Source organism: Littorina saxatilis, linkage group LG16 (assembly GCF_037325665.1).
Source record: "Littorina saxatilis isolate snail1 linkage group LG16, US_GU_Lsax_2.0, whole genome shotgun sequence".
NCBI lineage: Eukaryota > Metazoa > Mollusca > Gastropoda > Littorinimorpha > Littorinidae > Littorina > Littorina saxatilis.
Window position 1 is genome coordinate 12,821,426 of NC_090260.1, and position 22,500 is coordinate 12,843,925.

A 22,500-nucleotide genomic window follows, 5' to 3' on the forward strand; every position below is an offset into this window, starting at 1 on the left:
AGTGCTTTGAGAGCCGAGGGCCAGAGAAACAGTTGGAGTACGGAGCGTACGAAGCCAGACTGCTGTGTGAGATGTTGCTGAAAGGGAGCGTCGTCATTCTAGAGGCGAGCATCTTAAACAATTGAGGGAAGTGCAGATTGTGCGTGCGTGCGTAGAGCTATTTCCAGAAAATTACAGAATAGCTGATCATGAAAACACAGACAGACAGACAGACAGACACAGACACAGACACAGACACACACACCACTGACACACACACACGCACGCACACACACACACACACACACACACACACACACACACACACACACACACACACAGTGCAACGTTTGCTCTTTGCACATCATTATTGTGACTTGCTCTGTGAGACTGCATTGGGGAGCTCCTCTATCAATGTTTGACGTTCATGTGTATCCTTGCTGTCTGCTTTCAGCTGGTGTACCAGGGCGACCACGAGTATGTTAGTCCACTGTGGCAGGTAAATATTTGTGACGATCTTGACCAAACGGTTTTCTTGTACAGTGAAACCTTACTCCAAGACACATCCAAACATAGCCACAGCAAGAAGGAGAAGCTTGTGACAGAGTTATATTCAAACATGGTTTAAGTCTTTTTATACAACTCCTGTAATGCAACTGAGGAGTGGATTAAATCTAGTTGATTATTTTTAGACAAGTGAAAAATTAGAACGAACTACTTTACACCCAAAAATCACTTGTGGATTATTCGAAGTTTGAATAAAGAGGGCTAAAAAATAATCAATACTAGAATTTATTTTTAGAACATGACATCATTTGAAACCCAGACGATTGGACCCTGTTGCGGAAGAATACAACGTTGACTCAAACTGTAACAACAATGGCTGCTGCGAGCGACAGTTTTGATTTGAATTTCGATTTCAATGATTGGGATTTCACCGAATTAACTCCAGTGGAATCAAGGGACATTTTTGATGACCCGGCTGCTGCACCGGCACCAAAAAAACCGGCGATTCAGCGAGGTATCTGACAGTGTACTACAGCAGTCCCTGCAATGTACGGCCCCCGGCGTGAGCGGACACCTGACATGTACGGACACATTTGCTCGGCACGGAGTGTTTTCCTTCTATATTTGCCCCCCCTTAAACGGACACCTGCAAAACGTGGACACGGACACTCATTTTCGGTCCCAACAGCAGGTCATACCTCCAATGTACGGACAGACCATCGTCAAATTTTCACCACAACAAAATCGATAACAGAGCAGTCCGGCTCTTTGTGCAAAGATCACAGCCGCAATGGCGTGACGACAGTCACTGGTAACTTGAGTGCACCTGTACCCATCAGGAGGGGGGGTAGTTTTGGTCAGGAGTGGAGTACATGCGAAGATGCCAACATTAAACTGCACTGTGCTCTTTATTCTTGTCTGTTGGACGTAAACAACAGAAACCACAGTCGATGAAGGTCCTGAGCGAAAGAGAGTGAAAAACCGGCCACAGTTCTCAGCATCGTGTGTCTGTGTGTAACCTCTTTCATTGACAAGATACTCTTGTTTCCCCTCAGCCTTGACCAGTGAGTCGGTTGCCTAATCTGTGAACCCTTCAGTTGTCTTGCTGTGTCAAAAGTTACGACACAGTCAACTGGTTTTGCTCTTGAGTGAACAGTTGGAGCTGACCTCTCTGGCCACAGCCCAACAGTACATGGCTGGAGGGAGTGAGAGAGAGAGGGAGGCGGGGGGGGGGGGGGTGGGGTGGAGGGGTAGCTGGCTAAACTCTGTGGGGTGTCCCGTGTCACTGCATGTCAGCAGGAAGAGCATTGGAGAGAAATAGAGAGGTGTACTCTTCCACACAATTTCCAAGCATCAGTCGTCACGGCTTGGGGTAGGCATTAGTGAGGGAGAGTGGGAGCTGTGTTATGTACAGTGTATTTCCGACTGAAGAGTGAAAAGTCACTGCCATGCCACATGATCGGCATGCAGTCAATAAAGCCAGACAAGATGAAAATAAATTACATGATTATGACATGCAGCTCTATCTGCTGCTATTTATTCAAACTGGGTTTCAAGCTTATTCTTGCAAAGCATCTGCACACGCTCACCTGTGCTGTGTTTGTGTGGCTGCTTTCGTATGTCAGTGCATGGTGAGTGTGTTCACTGCCTTGAGGATTTATTTTATCTCTTCTGTTCAACACTTTTCATACAAATCATTTTTACAGAACGTTTAAAGAAGTATTAGGAGTTTATTGTTTATAGTAGCCACACGAAGTGATTAGCATAGACTCAATCCTGTTGTTTGTGTGTCTCTGTGTGAGTGTATGGGGGAGGGGGTGGTGTGGTCACCCCTCCCGTGACCGGACACCTGCAATGTACGGACAGTTTTGCTATGGCCCAAGGGTGTCCGTTCATGAGAGGGACTGCTGTAGAGTTGTGCGCCTTGAATCACTGTCTGTCTCGATCGCTCTCTCAAAAACGGCGATTTAGCGCGGTATCTGACAGTGTACTTGAGTTGTGCGCCTTGAATCACTGTCTGTCTCGATCGCTCTCTCAAAAACGGCGATTCAGCGCGGTATCTGACAGTGTACTAGAGTTGTGCGCCTTGAATCACTGTCTGTCTCGATCGTTCTCTCTCTCTCTCTCTCTCTCTCTCTCTCTCTCTCTCTCTCTCTCTCTCTCTCTCTCTCCCTCTCTCTCTTCTCTCTCTCTCTCTCTCACAAAAATGTCCCTTGATTCCACTGGAGTTCATTCGGTGAAATCCCAATCATTGAAATCGAAATTCAGATCAAATCGTTAGCTAAACGGGAGTTCGACTTTTACTACCCTCACAAGTAAAGTTTGTGTCAGAATCGAGGGGACTATTTGAATGACGCGCTTTTGACACTCTGAGTGATTAGGCTGAAATGAAATTGCCTACAAAATGTCGTCTGCATGACTGCATGTTCGACTCGTGTTGTTCGTTGTGTTAATAACTTAAACAATGACGACAACTTGTTGATTACTGGAAAATAAACCCTCGTGGGTATTTGCAGCCGCTTGGTAATTCACTCGTGTGCTCTGCGGTCATTGTTTAAGCTCTATATTGCGTTTGGTGTGTGTTGTGTTTGTGACAGCAACTGCACAGCAAGAAGGAGAGGAAGCTTGTGACTGGGGTATACAGTGGAACCTCCTTTTAAGACCTCCACAAATCTGACAAAATTGGGTCTTAAAAAGGAGGGAGTCTTAAAATGGGGGTAATTTTACAGAGGTTTTGAACAGAAAGTCTGAAAAAACAAGGTCTTATAAAGGGGGGAGTCTTAAAATGGGGGTAATTCTACAGAGGTTATGAACAGAAAGTCTGAAAAAACAAAGTCTTAAAAAGGAGGGAGTCTTAAAATGGGGGTAATTCTACAGAGGTTATGAACAGAAAGTCTGAAAAAACAAGGTCTTAAAAAGGAGGGAGTCTTAAATTGGAGGTTAATATACAGAGGTTGTGAACAAAAAATCTGAAAAAACAAGGTCTTATAAAGGAGTAAATCTTAAATTGGGGGGTCTTAAAAGGGGGGTTCCACTGTATTCCAAGGTGGTTTATTGCATGTAATGGCATGTTGTGTGTGTTGTGTTTGTGACAGCAACTGTACGACAACAAGGAGAAGTTTGTGACGGAGCTGGGCATCCAGCAGTACCTGGGCCTGATCAAGAACAACTTCACCATGATACACAGTCACAAACTCAAAGACACTGGACGCGAGAGAAAGCTCTTTTATCAGGTCTGTTACTCAATGGGCGGTTCTGGTGAGGTTATGCCCCTTCTTTCTTTCGGTTGGTAACAGGCGGAACCTCGCGGCAAGATCACACGAGAAAGGAAAAAAACGTGCATTGGTCCCAAATAGCATGTCGCTTTGGTAACAGTTCGTGTGTAAGTCGGGCATTTTATGCGGTCAAAAGACAATGGTAACAGGCGGAACCTCGCGTGAAGATCACAGGAGTTGTCTCGCGTTATCACCCCAGAAGCGCTCATTGTCGGTCACAATTCACAAAAAGGCAAAACATGCAGCATTAAAATGCCCATCATAGAAGTTATAAAAATAAAAGAAAACCCCATTTAAAAAAAATGTGCACGTCCACCTTGTGAAAACATGCAGTAGAAAACATAGCTTTGAAAGAAATAAACATGTCAAAATAGATAAATTTAAAAAAGAATGAGAAAATTAACACACTTACACTTACACACGCACGCATGCACGCATGCATGCACGCACACACACACCCACACACACGTGCACACACACACTCACAAACACACACCTGCACACACACACACACACACACACACACACACACACAGTATCAACTTCTTCCCCCCACATCCAACCTCCAGGATCCCGGAATAGTTAAGTTAAGTCTGATTGCCTGATGATCAACTCTGTGTGCAGATTTTCCACAAGATGGCCTGTATACGTCACATGCTGGCGGGCGAAGCACCCCTTGTGAGAGTGACGGGCCCTGTCAGGGATTTCATCATGGATGTCCGCACCAAGAAGCTGGAGGCAAGTGGATTCCTGCGCCTATTACAGTGGAACCCCCCTTTTAAGACCCCCTCTCACCCCCCCTCCCCCCCCCCGATTTAAGGCTCCCTCCTTATTAAAACCTTGCTTTTCCAGAGTTTCTGTTCATAACCTCTGTAAATTTACCTCCATTTTAATACTACCCCCAGACCTGGAAACCCCTACGATTTTGCCGTATTTTGTAAGCATGATTGTCTAGAATACGATCAGTACGGTCTGTGGAAAAAAAAATATGACGAGAAAAATTCCCAGACTACTTTTCTTCACGAGCGCATCCCGAAGCCGATCCAGTGTTTTGACACATGATTACAGTTTTTGTTAGTAAACATTGAAAGAAGCATGTGTTTTAAATGTTTTGGTTAACTTAATGAACGGTGCGACGGACGCGTGTCAGTGAAGCATGTTTGAATCATGGATGTTCAAATGCTGTGTGGAGTACGTACGCTCATTTTTCTGAAAATAAAGCAAGTTTGTTTGAGAATACTCCAAGTGGAAAACAGGGGTTCCCAGGTCTGTACCCCTTTTTAAGACCTGATTTTCTCAGAGTTTTGGAGTTTTGTTTGTTTGTTTGTTTGTTTGCTTGTTTGTTTGCTTAACGCCCAGCCGACCACGAAGGGCCATATCAGGGCGGTGCTGCTTTGACATTTAACGTGCGCCACACACAAGACAGAAGTCGCAGCACAGGTTTCATGTCTCACCCAGTCACATTATTCTGACACCGGACCAACCAGTCCTAGCACTAACCCCATAATGCCAGACGCCACTAGATTGCCAATTTTAAAGTCTTAGGTATGACCCGGCCGGGGTTCGAACCCACGACCTCCCGATCACGGGGCGGACGCCTTACCACTAGGCCAACCGTGCCGGTCAGAGTTTTGGAGGTCTTAAAAGGGAGGTGTCACTGTATAGAAAAAAGAAGAAAAAAAGTGACTGCTGAAGTTTCAAAATAAGACTCAAGAATACAAGATAGGATTACAGATTGAAAGTTTGATAAATATATTAGTGACAGGGAGAATACTGCGTCACCCTTCACAGCAGACTCTACAGTTGTCTGCTGGCGAGGAGGGCCAGCTTTTTATAGCTGGAGGTATCTTCTACGTCGCTGACACCTGTGAATTGTAGAGTTGTGTTTGTGATGGGGTCTGGCTGCTGTCTCCTTGTATACTCTTGGGAACCTTTGCTTACCCATAGCAGTATTTGTAGTGCTAAAAAATTAGCTCTGGGGCGGGGATGTAGCCCAGTCGGTAGCGCGCTGGATTTGTATCCAGTTGGCCGCTGTCAGCGTGAGTTCGTCTCCATGTTCGGTGAGAGATTTATTTCTCAGAGTCAACTTTGTGTGCAGACTCTCCTCGGTGTCCAAACACCCCCGTGTGTACACGCAAGCACAAGACCAAGTGCGCACGAAAAAGATCCTGTAATCCATGTCAGAGTTCGGTGGGTTATAGAACACGAAAATACCCAGCATGCTTCCTCCGAAAACGGCGTATGGCTGCCTAAACGGCGGGGTAAAAAACGGTCATACACGTAATATTCCACTCGTGCAAAAAACACGAGTGTACGTGGGAGTTTCAGCCCACGAACGCAGAAGAAGAAGAATTAGCTCTAAAATCTCATCCTGTTTGAATGGCTTTGCGTTCAAAGATGATTATTGTTGTGCTTCGGGCAATCAGTTAGAGGGCCCCAAAGGGGGGGGGGGGGGGGGGGGTGGTATCATCACGATCACGGGAAGGGAAATTTTAGCTTTCACGATCACAGTTACCTTGATTTTGGGCCCCTCAATCAGTTACATTATACAAGAATACTCTTCCACTGATACATGCTGAGAGTGAAGAAACAGTATACATAAATGACAAATAATTATTAGAAGCTGAGAGATGAAAACTCAACTCCCCCAACTCTAACAAATGTAAATTTCTTGTTCGGAGAAACAAAGGGACATAAGCGCTTAAAATATAGATGACAAGTGAGAGCTAAATTGATTCCTTAAGTTCTGATTCTCATTTCAGCATTTATTCTGGCAGGACAAAAAGTAGATTTAACGATATCCTTTTTAAAAAAGACATTCTTAAAGAAATGAGGCAGAGCGCTATTTACATGGCGACGTATCAATCAATCAATCAATCAATCAATATGAAGCTTATATCGCGCGTATTCCGTGGGTACAGTTCTATTTTATTTTAATTTTATGCAATTTATATCGCGCACATATTCAAGGCGCAGGGATTTATTTATGCCGTGTGAGATGGAATTTTTTACACAATACATCACGCATTCACATCGGCCAGCAGATCGCAGCCATTTCGGCGCATATCCTACTTTTCACGGCCTATTATTCCAAGTCACACGGGTATTTTGGTGGACATTTTTATCTATGCCTATACAATTTTGCCAGGAAAGACCCTTTTGTCAATCGTGGGATCTTTAACGTGCACACCCCAATGTAGTGTACACGAAGGGACCTCGGTTTTTCGTCTCATCCGAGCGCTTACTTCCCTTTGGTTATTTGATAAATCCTTTTTCTTTTCGCAGTATTAATTCATTTTATTTCTTGTAGGGCGAGCTGTCAAGGGAGAGCCTTCTGAGCAAGGCGACGTCAGAGTACGACACACTTCGCCATCAGCTGGCCAACCGATTGTTCCGTCTGCCGGAAAACCCTGACTATGAGTTTGTGACAAACTGGCTTCTGGCTGTTAGAGGCAGCTGTTTTGGATGAAGACTTTAATAACAACAATCACAACAACAACGACAGCATTGATGAAATGGGAAGGGAGGAAGGAATGCAGGAATTCCGACTTTGAATTTGTCACAAACTGGCTTCTTGCTATCAGAGGCAGCTGTTTGGAATGAAGATTTCAACAACAACAACAACAACATGCAACAACAACATCAACATTGATGAAAAGGGAAGGAAGGAAGTAATGATGGAATTCCAACTTTGAATTTGTCACAAACTGGCTTCTTGCTATCAGAGGCAGCTGTTTTGAATGAAGATTTTAACAACAACAACAACAACAACAGCAAAAATCAAATTTAGATCAAAAGGAAAGAAAGATGAAAGGAATTTGTCGCGAACTGGTTTCTAGCTGTTAGAGGATTTAGACCTCAATAACAACACATACATGAATGGAAAGGGAAGGAGGGAATAAAGGAATTCCAACTTTGAATTTGTCACAAACTGGCTTCTTGCTCTCAGAGGCAGCTGTTTTGGATGAAGATTTCAATATGACAACAACAATAACTAAAACAACAACAAAACTCATCAACATGAATGAAAAGAGAAGGAAGGAAGGAACTCAAACTTTGAATTTGTCACAAACTGGTTTCTGATATGTGACCCTCCACCACGGAATGAGTCGCATGCCACCTTTGCATGATTTTCATATTTTTACATTCATCTCAAGGGGTCCTGATTTGGCCTATTATGGTCCGCTGGACCCGAAAAGCAACAGCTAACTAGCTAACTAACATTCATCTCAAGTGTTTTTTATGCTCTATCCAGTGGTGAAACCCGTTTTAGAAAAGAGCGAAAACTGTTTGAGTTATAAGCCTATGACTAAGGTGACCCTCACACTGTTACCAGACACTCCCCGGACTTTTATTCAGCCTAGCGCAGAACCGCGCGAGGTGACATGAGACTCATTTTGTGGTGGAGGGTCACATAATATGAGCATCAGTCTGAGTTGGAAGGAAGGTGTATGCTCTCGGTCAGTACATCTTGATACGTCCACATGTGTTATTTATTCATGAACTTTTCTGTCATGCTGGTGTTTTTTTTATGCACTTTAATCTGAGGATATGTCATTGGTTTTAAGTTTAACTAAGAAAGAGAGAGAGAGAGAGTGTGTGTGTGTGTTTGTGTGTGTGCCGTTTGTGTGTGTGTGTGTGTGTGTGTGTGCCATGTGTGTGTGTGTGTGATTGCCATGAGTGCTTAGCAATTTGAGATGTCAGTTGTTGTTTGTTTTTTAGTGCAATTCTTAATTTTGAGTTAATGTGATGTATTTTATGTCTGTAACCACCGGACACTGCATAGCAATTTGTAAAAATTTTTATAAGGACAATAAACAATTTTAGTCTTGACTTTGAGTGAATTTGAATTCAGATGCAGCTGTTTTCGGTGAAGACAAACCGGGCGGGGTTGTAGCTCAGTCGGTAGCGCGCTGGATTTGTATCCAGTTGGCCGCTGTCAGCGTGAGTTCGTCCCCACGTTCGGCGAGAGATTTATTTCTCAGAGTCAACTTTGTGTGCAGACTCTCATCGGTGTCCGAACACCCCCCGTGTGTACACGCAAGCACAAGACCAAGTGCGCACGGAAAAGATCCTGTAATCCATGTCAGAGGTCGGTTGGACACGAAAATACCCAGCATGCTTTCTCCGAAAGCGGCGTATGGCTGCCTAAATGGCGGGGTAAAAACGGTCATACACGTAAAATTCCACTCATGCAAAAACACGAGTGTACGTGGGAGTTTCAGCCCACGAACACAGAAGAAGAAGAAGAAGAAGACGATCTCACATAAATTAAGGAATTTGCTCCAAGAACCATCACACAGGAGTTTTCTGAATTCTATGTCAAGGAACCACTAATGAAAGAAAATATGAAAGAAAAAAATGCAAATCAAGTTTTTGTTTTGTTGGGAAACGATCGAGTTACCTTCCTAATTTGTTACCGTATTTGACGGACTACAAGCCGCGACTTTTAACACAAAAAAATCGCATTGCGGCTTATAAAAAGATGCGGCTAAAATGTTACCTAAACTTGAATAGCATTCACCTAATGGAAGTCGCCGCGGATTTTCATTTCGCTCGATTAGCGATTACTGGTACTTTATTAGCTCTCTACTCAAGACTCGGCGCTTTTCTCTTTCTTTCGCGAATCTTCGTTTGTCTACAAGTCGTTGTGACAAGATAGCGTACAGAGAAACACCGGATGTATCAGGATCTCGCGTGTGCGAGATTCCGTTTTTTTGTGTCTCGCGATAGTTGGAGGAGCGAGAGCCGCCATGTTGTGTTTTCATCTGCTCGAAATGTGCGCAAAAGTCGTAAATCATCCCAAAAAAGCTTATTCCGGGCGGGACTACATGTGTGTGTTGGTTACAAATTGTGTGTGTGTGTGTGATATTTTTCTTCAAACCTTTTCACTTTTCTTCTTTGTTTCACTTGTTTTTTCTCGGAGCCGATTTCGCCAAATACCGTACTTTCGTTTGCCTGGTTGTTTTGATTGATTGACACGATCTGATTATATTTTTTTCGACGGCGGCTAATATAGTGACGCGGCCTATACGTGGCTCGTCCCAATGTTTTTGTCAAAAGTCGGGGGTGCGGCTTATAAAACGGTGCGTCTTGTAATCCGTCAAATACGGTAATTGAAAACTTTAGAACATTTGAAATACTTAAAGACCTCAATGACATTTGAAGAAATGTGCTACCAACTCAAGAGTGTAACACTAAATTCATTTCCTGCTAACACGCTAGAGTGATAGAGAATCTCAAATGTCACTTGCGTTATGTGCAAGCTACAGCTGAACATTGATCCATTTTATTGGTGTTTTGCGGTATTTTCTCTTCCCTTTGAATGTGTACATTTTTCTCCTCAGATTTTACAACTTACGAACACACACTGTGATGTCAAGTATTGATTTTTAATACAGATTTGATTTGTTGAACATTTGTTTGTTCATGTTTGAATGTAAGCGAGGGACCACACAATTGACACAAAAGGCGAAGAGTGTTGTAATGCATTTTTGAGCGTGCTTGCGAGCACATGCACACAGACACAAGCACGCATACAGGCAGGCACACACACACACACACACACACATGTACCCCATAACGCAGTCTATCTATAAACATATGACTGACTGAATGTAAAGAAAAAAACACACAAATTAATGTCTTTACCAACCACTTTACTGATTTCCCTTTTGACCATGATTATGAGGCATGATTTAAATTAGACCTGTCAAATGAAACAAGACGCATGTAAGACTGCTGACACATACTTTATTTACTTGATGCTACAAGTTCAATTTATGAATAAGCTTTACCATTTTGGCTAAAGAATAAATAGATTTAAGAATTACAACATAGTTTAGCAAGGTTTTGTAGAATTCCCTATATATCTATCAAAGTTGCTATATTTTGCTTGTAGTTCATCGCCATGGCCTTACGTCGGCTCTGTCCTTTTGCTCGAATGTCCACCGGAGAACAGCTAAGACCTGGTAGTGTGGCTGTCCGATGGCAGGCTACGCTGGGCAGCTACCGGTACCGGTTAGGACCTGACCGTTGCAACAACGACTTGTCAGGTCATCGTACGCCTGACTGCCACAGCAGGCATGGCTCGTTCCGCCTGGTTGAACAGCTCCCTGGCAACAGGTGTGTGTGGCACGACTGTAGAGCTCATCTCCACAACAGCTCTTTGTCGTCGGGTCGTAGACTTGGGTTCCGCAACAGCTTTGCGTTTTGTAGTCATAGGTCCTGGTTCCACAGCAGCGATGGTTATTGGAATACCCAGGAAGAACGTTGCCTTGACAACAAGTGCTGTTGTAGTAGTAGTAGGTCTGGTTCCCACAGCAGTTGTAGCGGCTCCCACCCGGAGATGGAAGGGTGTGACCCGAGTCGCAACAGGTGTGTGTCTTGTAGTTGTACGTCCCATTTCCACAACAGGCGTGGAACGTTCCACCTGGGCGAACCTCTACCCCCGCACAGCAGCTGTGAGTCCTATAGTTGTAGACTTGAGGGTCTGGGTTCTTTCTGCCTCCCCTGCGTCTAACAGATTGACAGCAGCTGTAGTTGTGGTAGTGGTACACCTCAGATCCGCAACACCTATAATACGACCCGCCTGGTTTCAACTGCCCGTCACAGCAGGTGTGTGTCCGGGGACTGAAGAGCTCAGACCCACAACAACCTTGGTACCTCCTGGTGAAGACTTGGTTACCACCGCAGCAGAACTGGGTTCTGTAATCATAGGTGCTGTTTCCACAGCAACGGTAGTAATACAACCCCCCAGGCACGGGGGTGTCTTGACAACAGGTGTGCACGGTCCTGTCGTAGATTTGGTTGCCACAGCAGTAACGTCTCGTCCCACCTGGAATGACCTGACCAGAGCCCCAACAACAGGTGTGTGTTGTGGAGTTGAACACCTGGTTTCTGCAGCATCGATGATACCTCCCACCTGGATACACCCGTCCTTCACAACAGGTCTGTGTCTCGTAGCTGTAGGCCGTGGCTCCACAACACCCGTGTCCCGTCCCGCCTGGCTGAACTTTACCTGCACAGCAAGACGTGTGTGCCGTCGCGCCTGGGTAGACTTTACCTCCACAACACGTGTGGTTCTGTCTGGAGAAGGGCTGATCCATGCAGCAGCTATCGTTGCTTCCCCTTTCGTGCGGGGTGTAGTCACAACATAGGTGTGTCGTTGTGTTGTACGGCGTGGTTCCGCAGCAGCTATTGCTCGTTCCCCTTCCGTGTGTCTCGGAGCGACAGCACATGTGTGTCGTGTCGTTGTAGATCTGCATCCCACAGCAGCGCTGGCTCCTGTCACCTGTTGATGCCGTGAGTTTGCCTCCGCAGCAAAAGTGCGTTACTGAGCTGTAGAGCTGGTTGAAGCAGCAGCCGCCTTGCGAGAGCTGGTTTCCACAACAACTTGTGCGGCGGTTTTCTTTGTGATGGGGGGTGCCCTGGCAGCATATTTGTGACTTGGGGCGGTACGGCTTGATTCCGCAACACTTGTGGTAGGGACTGCCTGGCACGATGTTACCGTAGCAACAGATATGCGTGGCGATGTTGTAGGTCCCAATGCCACAACACCTGTGGTACGTGCCACCGGGCAGGATTTGACCGTAGCAACAGGTGTGCGTCGTGGAGTTGTAGGTTTGGATTCCACAGCAATCGTCGTGAGTTCCCTTGTCGCGCGGCGCACCTCCACAGCAAAGTTGGGTCCTGGTATCGTAGACTGCAGCCCCGCAGCAGCCGTGATGTCTCCCCCCGGACTTGACTTGGCCTCCACAACAGGTATGCGTCGTTATATTGTAGGCCTGAGTTCCGCAACATTCAGTGTTTGGTCCCCTTTCTCCAAGCGTGTCGTGGCAACAAAGGTGTGACCTGGAATCGTAGACTTCAGTTCTGCAGCAGCCATGGTTCGTTCCCCCCGCTTGGAGCTTGCCCTTGCAGCAGGTGTGTGTGGTGCTGTTGTAGACTTGGTATCCGCAACAACTCTGTGTCTGCTCATGGTAGGTCTCCGTTCCGCAGCAGCTATGAAAGGTTCCGCCTGGTTGGATCGTTCCGCTGCAACAGGTGTGTGTGTCGGAGTTGTAGGTCTGATTCCCACAGCAAGAGCCATGCGTTCCTTTCTCTCGAGGCGTGCCTGCACAGCAAAGTTGTGTCCTGTAGTCATAGGACGTGTTGCCACAGCAACGATAATACGGATACGGTCCGCCAGGCATGACTTGCCCGTTGCAACACCTGTGAGTCTGGTAGTTGTAGGGTTTGAGTCCACAACACGCGGAGTTGGTCCCTCTCGCTTGCAGCGTGTTGTAGCAGCACTGGTGTGCGTAGTAGGAAAGATAGGCTTGAGTTCCGCAGCAGTGCTGTGACGCGCCTTTTTGGATCACTCCGGCACAGCAGGTGTGTGTCAAGATGGTGTAGGTCTGCCCCCCACAGCAGGCCAGGTAGAATGACAGTCGTTGGACTGTGCCTCCGCAACATAGCTGCGTGTTGCGGTCATACGACTGAGTTCCGCAGCAGGACAGGTAAGCGCCGCGTGGCTGGATGTTGTTTCTACAGCAGGTTTGTGTCGCCTTGTTGTAGGCCTGGGTTCCGCAACAAGAGTCGTTTATTCCCCTTTCGCGAAGTACGCCATAGCAGCAGAGATGTGTTATATCATTGTACGTCTCGGTTCCACAACACTTATGACTCGCCCTCTTCGCGTGCAGCTCTCCTCTGCAGCAAGTGTGCGTCGCAGTGTTGTAAACTTTATTTTGGCAGCATTGTTGTGTTCGGTGATCGTAGACCCGAGATCCGCAACAAGCATGGTTTGACCCGCCTGGTTGGACCTTTCCCTTGCAGCAGGTGTGTGTGTATTGGTTGTAGGTGTCATTTCCGCAACATCTGTCGTAGATTCCCGCTTCCCGGAGAAAACCGTTGCAACATATCTGTTGTACACTGTTGTTGCTTGCCTTTTTGCCAAGTACGCCATTGCAACAGATGTGCGTCAAGTCATTGTAGCTCTCAGTTCCACAGCAACTAGTGTCGGAACCAACGCCAGACTTGATGGCGCCTCCGCAGCAGACGTGTGTGTCGGAGTTGTAGGGTTTATTCCCGCAGCAGGCGTGTGTGTTGGAATTGTAGGGTTTATTCCCGCAACAGCCGTTGTGGGTTCCCCTCTCGTGAAGCGTGCCATTGCAGCACACACTTGCCCAGTTGTGGAAGACCTCCGTTCCGCAGCACCTGTAGTACCTTCCGCCAGGCTTGACCCTGCCGTCACAACACGTGTGTGTTACCGAGTCGTACTTTTCGTCTCCACAGCATCTGGCATTGTTTCCCTTCGGCTGGACCGTCCCGTTGCAACAAATGTGTGAGAAAGAATCAAAGACTTCAACTCCACAGCAACCATAATACTGAGTTCCGCCTGAAAACATAAGATAATATATTTAAAATAAGATAAGATAAGATAAGGTATGGCAAGATAAAGTAAGGTAAGGTAAGGTAATGTAAGGTAAGGTACGATACGATACGATACAATGAGATAAGATAAGATTTAAAAAAACTGTTGTCTTTTGTCATTGTATATTAACATGGACTTTTTTGACTCACATGCGAAGCAAAAGTGAGTCTATGTACTCACCCGAGTCGTCCGTCCGTCCGTCCGGACGTCCGGACGTCCGTCCGGAAAACTTTAACGTTGGATATTTCTTGGACACTATTCAGTCTATCAGTACCAAATTTGGCAAGATGGTGTATGATGACAAGGCCCCAAAAAACATACATAGCATCTTGACCTTGCTTCAAGGTCAAGGTCGCAGGGGCCATAAATGTTGCCTAAAAAACAGCTATTTTTCACATTTTTCACATTTTCTCTGAAGTTTTTGAGATTGAATACCTCACCTATATATGATATATAGGGCAAAGTAAGCCCCATCTTTTGATACCAGTTTGGTTTACCTTGCTTCAAGGTCAAGGTCACAGGAGCTCTTCAAAGTTGGATTGTATACATATTTTGAAGTGACCTTGACCCTGAACTATGGAAGATAACTGTTTCAAACTTAAAAATTATGTGGGGCACATGTTATGCTTTCATCATGAGACACATTTGGTCACATATGATCAAGGTCAAGGTCACTTTGACCCTTATGAAATGTGACCAAAATAAGGTAGTGAACCACTAAAAGTGACCATATCTCATGGTAGAAAGAGCCAATAAGCACCATTGTACTTCCTATGTCTTGAATTAACAGCTTTGTGTTGCATGACCTTGGATGACCTTGACCTTGGGTCAAGGTCACATGTATTTTGGTAGGAAAAATGTGTAAAGCAGTTCTTAGTGTATGATGTCATTGCTAGGTTTAGTTCAAGGTCAAGCATGTGAGTCGTATGGGCTTTGCCCTTCTTGTTCTTTTGGCACCACACCGCATTACACGAAGACAACGACCAACAAGTCGCGTAATGCGAAAATACAACATTTAGTCAAGCTGTCGAACTCACAGAATGAAACTAAACACACGGCAGTTTTTCAGCAAGACCGTATACTCGTAGCATCGTCAGTCCACCGCTCGTGGCAAAGACAGGGAAATTGACTAGCCAGAATAGTGGGGTAGTGGTTGCGCTGAGGAGGATAGCACGCTTTTCTGTATCTCTGTTCTTTTTAACTTTCTGAGCTTGTTTATAATTCAAATATATCATATCTATATGCTTTTGGAATCAGGAACCGACAAGGAATAAGATGAAATTGTTTTTAAATCGATTCCGGAAATGTAATTTTAATCATAATTTTCATATATTTAATTTTCAGAGCTGGTTTTCAATCCAAATATGACATATTTATATGTTTTTGTAATCAGACAATGATGAAGAATAGGATGAAATTTATTCTGGACCGTTTTAGAATTTTTTTTAATTACAATTTTTAGATTTATAATGACCAAACTCATTAATTAATTTTTAGGTTTCCACGCTGAAATGCAATACCAAAGTCCGGCCTTCGTCGAAGATTGCTTGACCAAAATTTCAATCAATTTGATTGAAAAATGAGGGCTTGACAGTGCGGCCTCAACTTTCACAAAAAGCCGGATATGACGTCATCAAAGACATTTATCGAAAAAATGAACAAAATGTCCGGGAAATCATACCCAGGAATTCTCGTGTGAAATTTCATGAAGATCGGTCCAGTAGTTTTCTCTGAATCGCTTTACACACACACACACACACACACACACACACACACACACACACACACACACACACACACACACACACACACGCACGCACGCACATACACACATACACCACGACCCTCGTCTCGATTCCCCGTCTATGTTAAAACATGTAGTCAAAACTTGACTGAATGTAAAAAGCATAACGTTCATATAATTATACACTACTAAGATCAACTTTAACATGAGCGCGTTTTAAATAATGAGCTACATGTATTGTACCTCGTTTGATTTGGCCTTCACAGCAGATGTGTGAACCCGGGTTGTAGGTTTGATTGCCGCAACAACCTTCGTAGCCCTTCGCTGCTTTCAGTGTAACTCCGCAGCAGAAATGTTTCTTTGGGTTGTAGATGTTGTCTCCACAACAGCCTTTCTTGCGCCCCTTGGCTTCCACTTTGCCTCCACAGCAGAACTGAGTCGTGTTGTCGTAGGGCTGGGGTCCGCAGCAAGCACGGTGGGCCGGGTCAACTGGGGTCAAGTCATCGTCAGAGATGCCGGAGTTGGTTGCTTGGGAACCACATGCAGTGCCTGCAGACATACACATAGCAACTCTCTGTCACGTCTAACGTCCTTGGTGATTGACCTACACAGGAAAGCGCGCTTTTCTCCATTCTCTAAAAGAAAATCTTCAACAAATGAGGCAGAGCGCTATTTAGAGATCACATGACCAAAGGGAAGTAAGCGCTCAAAATGCATACTATATGCGTAATGGAGTAAGCGAGAGTTGTACGGAACCAATCTCCTGGCACCTGAGAGAATAACAAGAATTGGAATGAACAAACGATTATAATGACGTCCGATTTTTGAGGATGAAAATCACTTGTTCATTCCGATGCTTGTTATTCTCTCAGGTGCTAGGAGAAAAAATGTCAATGTTTGAGCAAAAGGAAAATGTGACCCTCCACCACGAGATGAGTCGCATGTCACCTCGCGCGGTTCTGCGCTATAGGCTTGATCATAGACCATTTATCCTGGACCGCCAACAAGCTCTCTCTCCGCTCTTTCTCTCTATTACGAGGTAGCGGCCTCTCGCATTTAGGAACCTACGCTTACATGGCCTTTCAGAAATCTGGGGGATGTCACATCCGGTGTCGATTGTAAACATGGACGAAGTTGCCGAGGTAAGTTCTGAAAATGCTAAAATAAACTCAGCTAAATTGCATATGGAACATGTTTTTCGATGAGTTTTGTTAAGTTTAGTTTGGAGTTTTGGAAAATCCAGTTCATTGTCACCTCCCATTGTCACAAATAACTGGAGCGTGCTTTCTTTTCACTGTCTTCGAATCGCTGGCCTTTCAAACCGGACGCTAAGCGCCCCTGAAAGTCGAGCGTCGTAACCTCGAAGGGTCACGTGACGAGTTGGCGGTCCAGGCTATTTGGTCTATGGCTTGATATAAGTCCGGTGGGTTTCTGGTAACAGTGTGAGGGTCACCTTAGTCACAGGCTTATAACTCGAACAGTTTTCGCTCTTTTCTAAAACGGTTTTCACCACTGGATAGAGCATAAAAAACTCTTTATGACAATGTAAAAATATGAAAATCATGCAAAGGTGACATGCGACTCATTCCGTGGTGGAGGGTCACAAATGTACATTAACGGCTTATCTTATCTTATCTTATCTTATTTTATCTTATCTTATCTTATTTTATCTTATCTTATCTGCAAACAGATGACGAAAACGACGACTACCTCCAACACATTTGCTAACACTTCCACGTACATTTATGAAAGAAAATTGAACGCAATTAGATGAAAGCAGCAAGAGCAGAACAAACGACTCATTCAACCCACTAATCGTATTTCTTTGCAACAAATTGCTATTGTAAGCATCCACTGTCAGCGTGTGTCTGTGTGTGTTCTTAATTAACAGAAAAAAAATGAGTTTGAAATCAGCATATTTTTATTTTTAAGGTTGATGCCTACTTTTAAGGATGTTGCTCTTCATTGTCTGCAGCTACGTGATCATGTTGCCGACGACTGCATGATCGTGTATTTTCACGGGAAAAAAAACACAACATCAGAAGGAAGGAAGGATAATGCTGAAAGTAATACCTTGAGCAGACTGCGCGAGGAGGATGGCACACAGCAGAGCTGTCAGCCAAAACATGATTCCGCCCTGCATCCGCCTGGAATGGACAGGGAGAAGATTGTCTTGTAGATGGTTGTTTTAAACATGGCACAATTACTGGAATGCAGGGGCTCACATCCGTAACAGGTGGCATAGGACAAATGTCAATAAAAATAGGATATTTGTCCTAAACAAAAATAAGTCAATAGGACATTTTTTTCGGCGGCATGTTGCTTTTTCGGAAGAAAAAACTGCGAAGGAGCATTCAGAGTGGCGACCCTTGGAAGCTCTTCTCTATAAAAAGCACATAAAGTCTTCCCAAGTTTCGTCTGCTTGGAGAGACACATCGCTTTGCAAAACATCGATAAAATAGCAAATCAAACTACTGTAAATTGGAAAGTACTGACAATGTACGGATCAAATGAAAGCATAATCGGGCAATGACCACTTTGTGACTAAAACAATAGGACATATGTCCTCATGCATGAAAAATCTATGGGACATTTGGAAAAAAAATATCCGTGTATGTCCGATGTCCGACGTGGATGTGAGCCCCTGGGGTGGACAGGGTGAAGATTGTGATGTAGATGGTTGTTTTATACATGGCACATTTACTGGAATGGCGAAACAAGTTTGTTAAAAAAAAAAGATTGTTCTGCGCATGGCACATAACTGTTACAGGAAGAGCGAAAACAACTGTTGTATCGATGATTGTCTTACATATATCTATAGCACATTTACTAGAAGAGCGCAAAGATTGTTTTGTAGATGATTGATTTATGCATGTCAAATTTACCGGAAGAGCGAGATGATTTTTGTGTAGATAATTGTTTTAGACATTGCACATTTATTGGAAGAGCGAAACGTGAGACACATTGTTTTATAGATGACACATTTATTGGAAGAGCAAAACATGTGACACATTCTTCTTCGTATGAAACGCGAGGGGGTGGGGGACAAAACAAAACAAAACACACACACACTCACACTAACACACACAAACACATACGCACGTACGCACACACACACACACACTTACACTCACAAAAACACAGGCACGTATGCACATACACACCGGTTTAGGATAGTAATATCAGCTTAAGAGACAATAACGAGTAATAACCAACAAACTAACACACCAATCAACCAACACACACACACACACACACACACACACACCACACACACACACACACACACACCACACACACACACACACACACACACCACACACACACACACACACACACACACACAACGGACATAGAATCACGGCAGACACACTCACCAACTGATAGCGTGAAGTGTCACGCACAACTATGCAGGAGCTGGTTATACGCAGTAAGTCTGTCAAGTCCCCAAGACCAGGTTGAGCACGACCGGTCCAGTCACAATGCAGCTGATACCAAAAGCACGATCTTTTTCACCATTTTTATTTCATTTTTGCCTCGTTATCAAACCTAACTTCGTGACATTTATTGTCAATAAATATATGTTATTACTTCCTCGTGTGTAGAAAATTACTGTTATATATTCTGCGTTATTAGAAAGAAAACCCAAGTTTTGACTAAATGTTTTAACGTAGAGGGGGGAATCGAGACGAGGGTCGTGGTGTATGTGTGTGTGTGTGTGTCGTGTATGTGTGTGTGTGTGTTTGTGTGTGTCTGTGCGTGTGTGTGTGTGTGTGTGTGTAGAGCGATTCAGACCAAACTACTGGACCGATCTTTATGACATTTGACATGAGAGTTCCTGGGATTGATATCCCCGAACGTTTTTTTCGTTTTTTTGATAAATGTCTTTGATGACGTCATATCCGGCTTTTCGTGAAAGTTGAGGCGGCACTGTCACGCTCTCATTTTTCAACCAAATTGGTTGAAATTTTGGTCAAGTAATCTTCGACAAAGCCCGGACTTCGGTATTGCATTTCAGCTTGGTGGCTTAAAAATTAATTAATGACTTTGGTCATTAAAAATCTGAAAATTATAAACGATTCAAATTTACGTTCATCTTATTCTCCATCATTTTCTGATTCCAAAAACATATAAATATGTTATATTTGGATTAAAAACAAGCTCTGAATAATAAATATATAAAAATTATGATCAAAATTAAATTATCGAAATCAATTTAAAGACACTTTCATCTTATTCCTTGTCGGTTCCTGATTCCAAAAACATATAGATATGATATGTTTGGATTAAAAACACGCTCAGAAAGTTAAAACGAAGAGAGGTACAGAAAAGCGTGCTATCCTTCTCAGCGCAAGTACTACCCCGCTCTTCTTGTCAATTTCACTGCCTTTGCCATGAGCGGTGGACTGACGATGCTACGAGTATTCGGTCTTGCTGCGTTGCATTGCGTTCAGTTTCATTCTGTGAGTTCGACAGCTACTTGACTAAATGTTGTATTTTCGCCTTACGCGACTTGTTTTATTTTTATTTGATAATGATGAAGTTATTCCCGCGCATTAGGTTTCTTCTTTCTTCTTTATTGTCGGCGGCAGATGGAGTGGGGGGTAGGAGGGGGGGGGGAGGAGTTGCGGAGGTCTTAAGAATACAAGAGCTTTATTATTTCAAAAAAACCTCTTCTCCTTCTTTTTCTTGTTCTTGTTCTTCTGCGTTCCTGAGATTAACGTTCCCTGTACTCTCATGTTTTTGCATAAATTGATTTTTATGTGTATGACCGATGTTGGTGGATGCATGCTTGATATTCTCGTAATTCTCGGTCATTCTGCCATAAGTACAGATGGCTGATACCACCTAAACACGCTTATCCCATGACCTGCCTCTTTGTCTCTGTTAGCTGAGGAGGTGATTATTCTGGATAATCTATGGTTACCATCATAAATAAATCCCTGCGCCTTGAATATGTGCATAAAAAAAAATCCCTGCGCTTAGAACTGTACCCACGGAATACGCGCGATATAAGCCTCATATTGATTGATTGATTGATCACGGAGTCTCGATCTCACCTGTCACTGGTCATTGTCTTTGATTTCAGAGTACAATTGAATAATTTATAGAGGTCATCTGCATATTTATCGTTGACTCCGGGACTACTTTCTTCAGCAAAACGATTGAGATATTCTGCGGTATTAAAGTCGAACTCACGTTTGGCTAACGATCTACAAGCATTTTAACATTGAAGAAATAAAGAAAACAACAAAGAATACACATAATCTGCTGGGGTGAAAAGAGCTGAGTGTAGATTATGAGTTGGCCGAAGCGGTGAGAGAGAGAGAGAGAGAGAGAGAGAGAGAGAGAGAGAGAGAGAGAGAGAGAGAGAGAGAGAGAGAGAGAGAGAGAGAGAGAACTGCAACGTCGATTTGCTAAAACAAATAATTCTGGCTCAAAATGCGGGAACATGCTGGTAGTGTCATATTTTTTAAATGGGTGTGGAAGAACTGCTCATAATTAACATAGCACTCCGGCCTTGTTCTTTTTTTCGGCACACCCAAAACCGTTATTTGTTTTGGGCGACGCAGCATTAGTAGATTGTCATCCAGAATAATGATTTGCTTATGGTCATTAAGCAACAATAAAGACAAGAAGGAAATTGTTCTTGCAGATCGTCAAGACGCTGCAGGGTGCTGCTAAGGGCACGGCTGAATGGTACACAAACATTGGCAACGAGCACGGCACAGTCCTTATCAGCGTCCTGACGGCTAAAGAAGGGAGAAAGGGTCTCAAACAAAATGGTGGATGGCATCGTGAAACGCTATGCTGCTGCAAAAGCTGACCCTCCAGAGGTTTTCTATGTGGACATGGACTGCTGCACACAGATCTGCACCATGTTCAGGGAATCATGGCCACAGGTGTACGTACGCCTTGACGTATGGCATTTTATGATGAGGTTAGTCGGTTTTCCTCATTTCTTTGTGTCCCCCTATTTCGGGTATAAGTGTGATTTTGGGTTGTCGCTTCTGTGTATACTGCTTCAACATGAATTAAATGCAGTGTATATCAAGTTAGAGAATAACCACATTAAGTAACTGCACAAATGATGAGTTTGTCTGAATATTAAGCCATTTTCATTAGGCCATTGAGCCAAGAATGACAAATACATATTGTAAAATCATCAAGATGGGTTTACAATGTAAAAGATTATGTGATTGGTCAGATTACTGGGGTTCAACTTTGATGGTGACCAAACATTTGATACATGAACATACGCTGGCGATGCGCATCAATACACACTCAACATTAATTTTACTTTTTGTAAGAAAGACAGAAGGGTTACAAAACAATCAAGATGATAATCCATGCGAAGGGAAGTTTTCAATCGCATGATATTAATTGATGTATGAATTTTTCTGGGCAACGTTATTCGATTCCAAACACTGCTTTCATAATGACAGACAATTTCTCTTTTTATCCATTTACAAAAAAAAGAGAGAGCGAAAAAAGGATATATGTACAAGAAAAAGTGAAAGGACAGTTAAGTGTGATCACCCTTATGTGTCACTTTCAGTATTTCAATTTTCATTCTGTAT

At 43.9% G+C, this 22,500-nt stretch overlaps 2 protein-coding genes across 2 annotated transcripts in view; one reads left to right on the plus strand and one right to left on the minus strand.

The window, feature by feature from the left end:
- Positions 1 to 10,255, plus strand: part of LOC138950436 (uncharacterized) — a 26,303-nt gene extending 16,048 nt beyond the window's left edge. The window contains exons 10-14 of the mRNA XM_070322171.1: positions 1 to 104; positions 434 to 478; positions 3,582 to 3,719; positions 4,386 to 4,499; positions 7,072 to 10,255. The exon at positions 1 to 104 is cut by the window's left edge and continues 31 nt beyond it. Coding sequence (XP_070178272.1) covers positions 1 to 104; positions 434 to 478; positions 3,582 to 3,719; positions 4,386 to 4,499; positions 7,072 to 7,230 — 560 coding nt within the window. The 3' untranslated portion in view covers positions 7,231 to 10,255. The remainder of the gene's footprint in view (positions 105 to 433; positions 479 to 3,581; positions 3,720 to 4,385; positions 4,500 to 7,071) is intronic.
- Positions 10,256 to 10,403: 148 nt separating this feature from the next.
- LOC138950435 (uncharacterized) lies at positions 10,404 to 19,423 on the minus strand. The gene is made up of 4 exons (XM_070322170.1): positions 19,297 to 19,423; positions 17,993 to 18,066; positions 16,163 to 16,468; positions 10,404 to 14,139 (listed from the first exon to the last, which is right to left on the minus strand). Exons 2-4 carry the CDS (start codon positions 18,060 to 18,062, stop codon positions 10,757 to 10,759), a joined length of 3,759 nt encoding a protein of 1,252 aa, XP_070178271.1. The 5' UTR covers positions 18,063 to 18,066; positions 19,297 to 19,423; the 3' UTR covers positions 10,404 to 10,756.
- Positions 19,424 to 22,500: the final 3,077 nt, after the last annotated feature.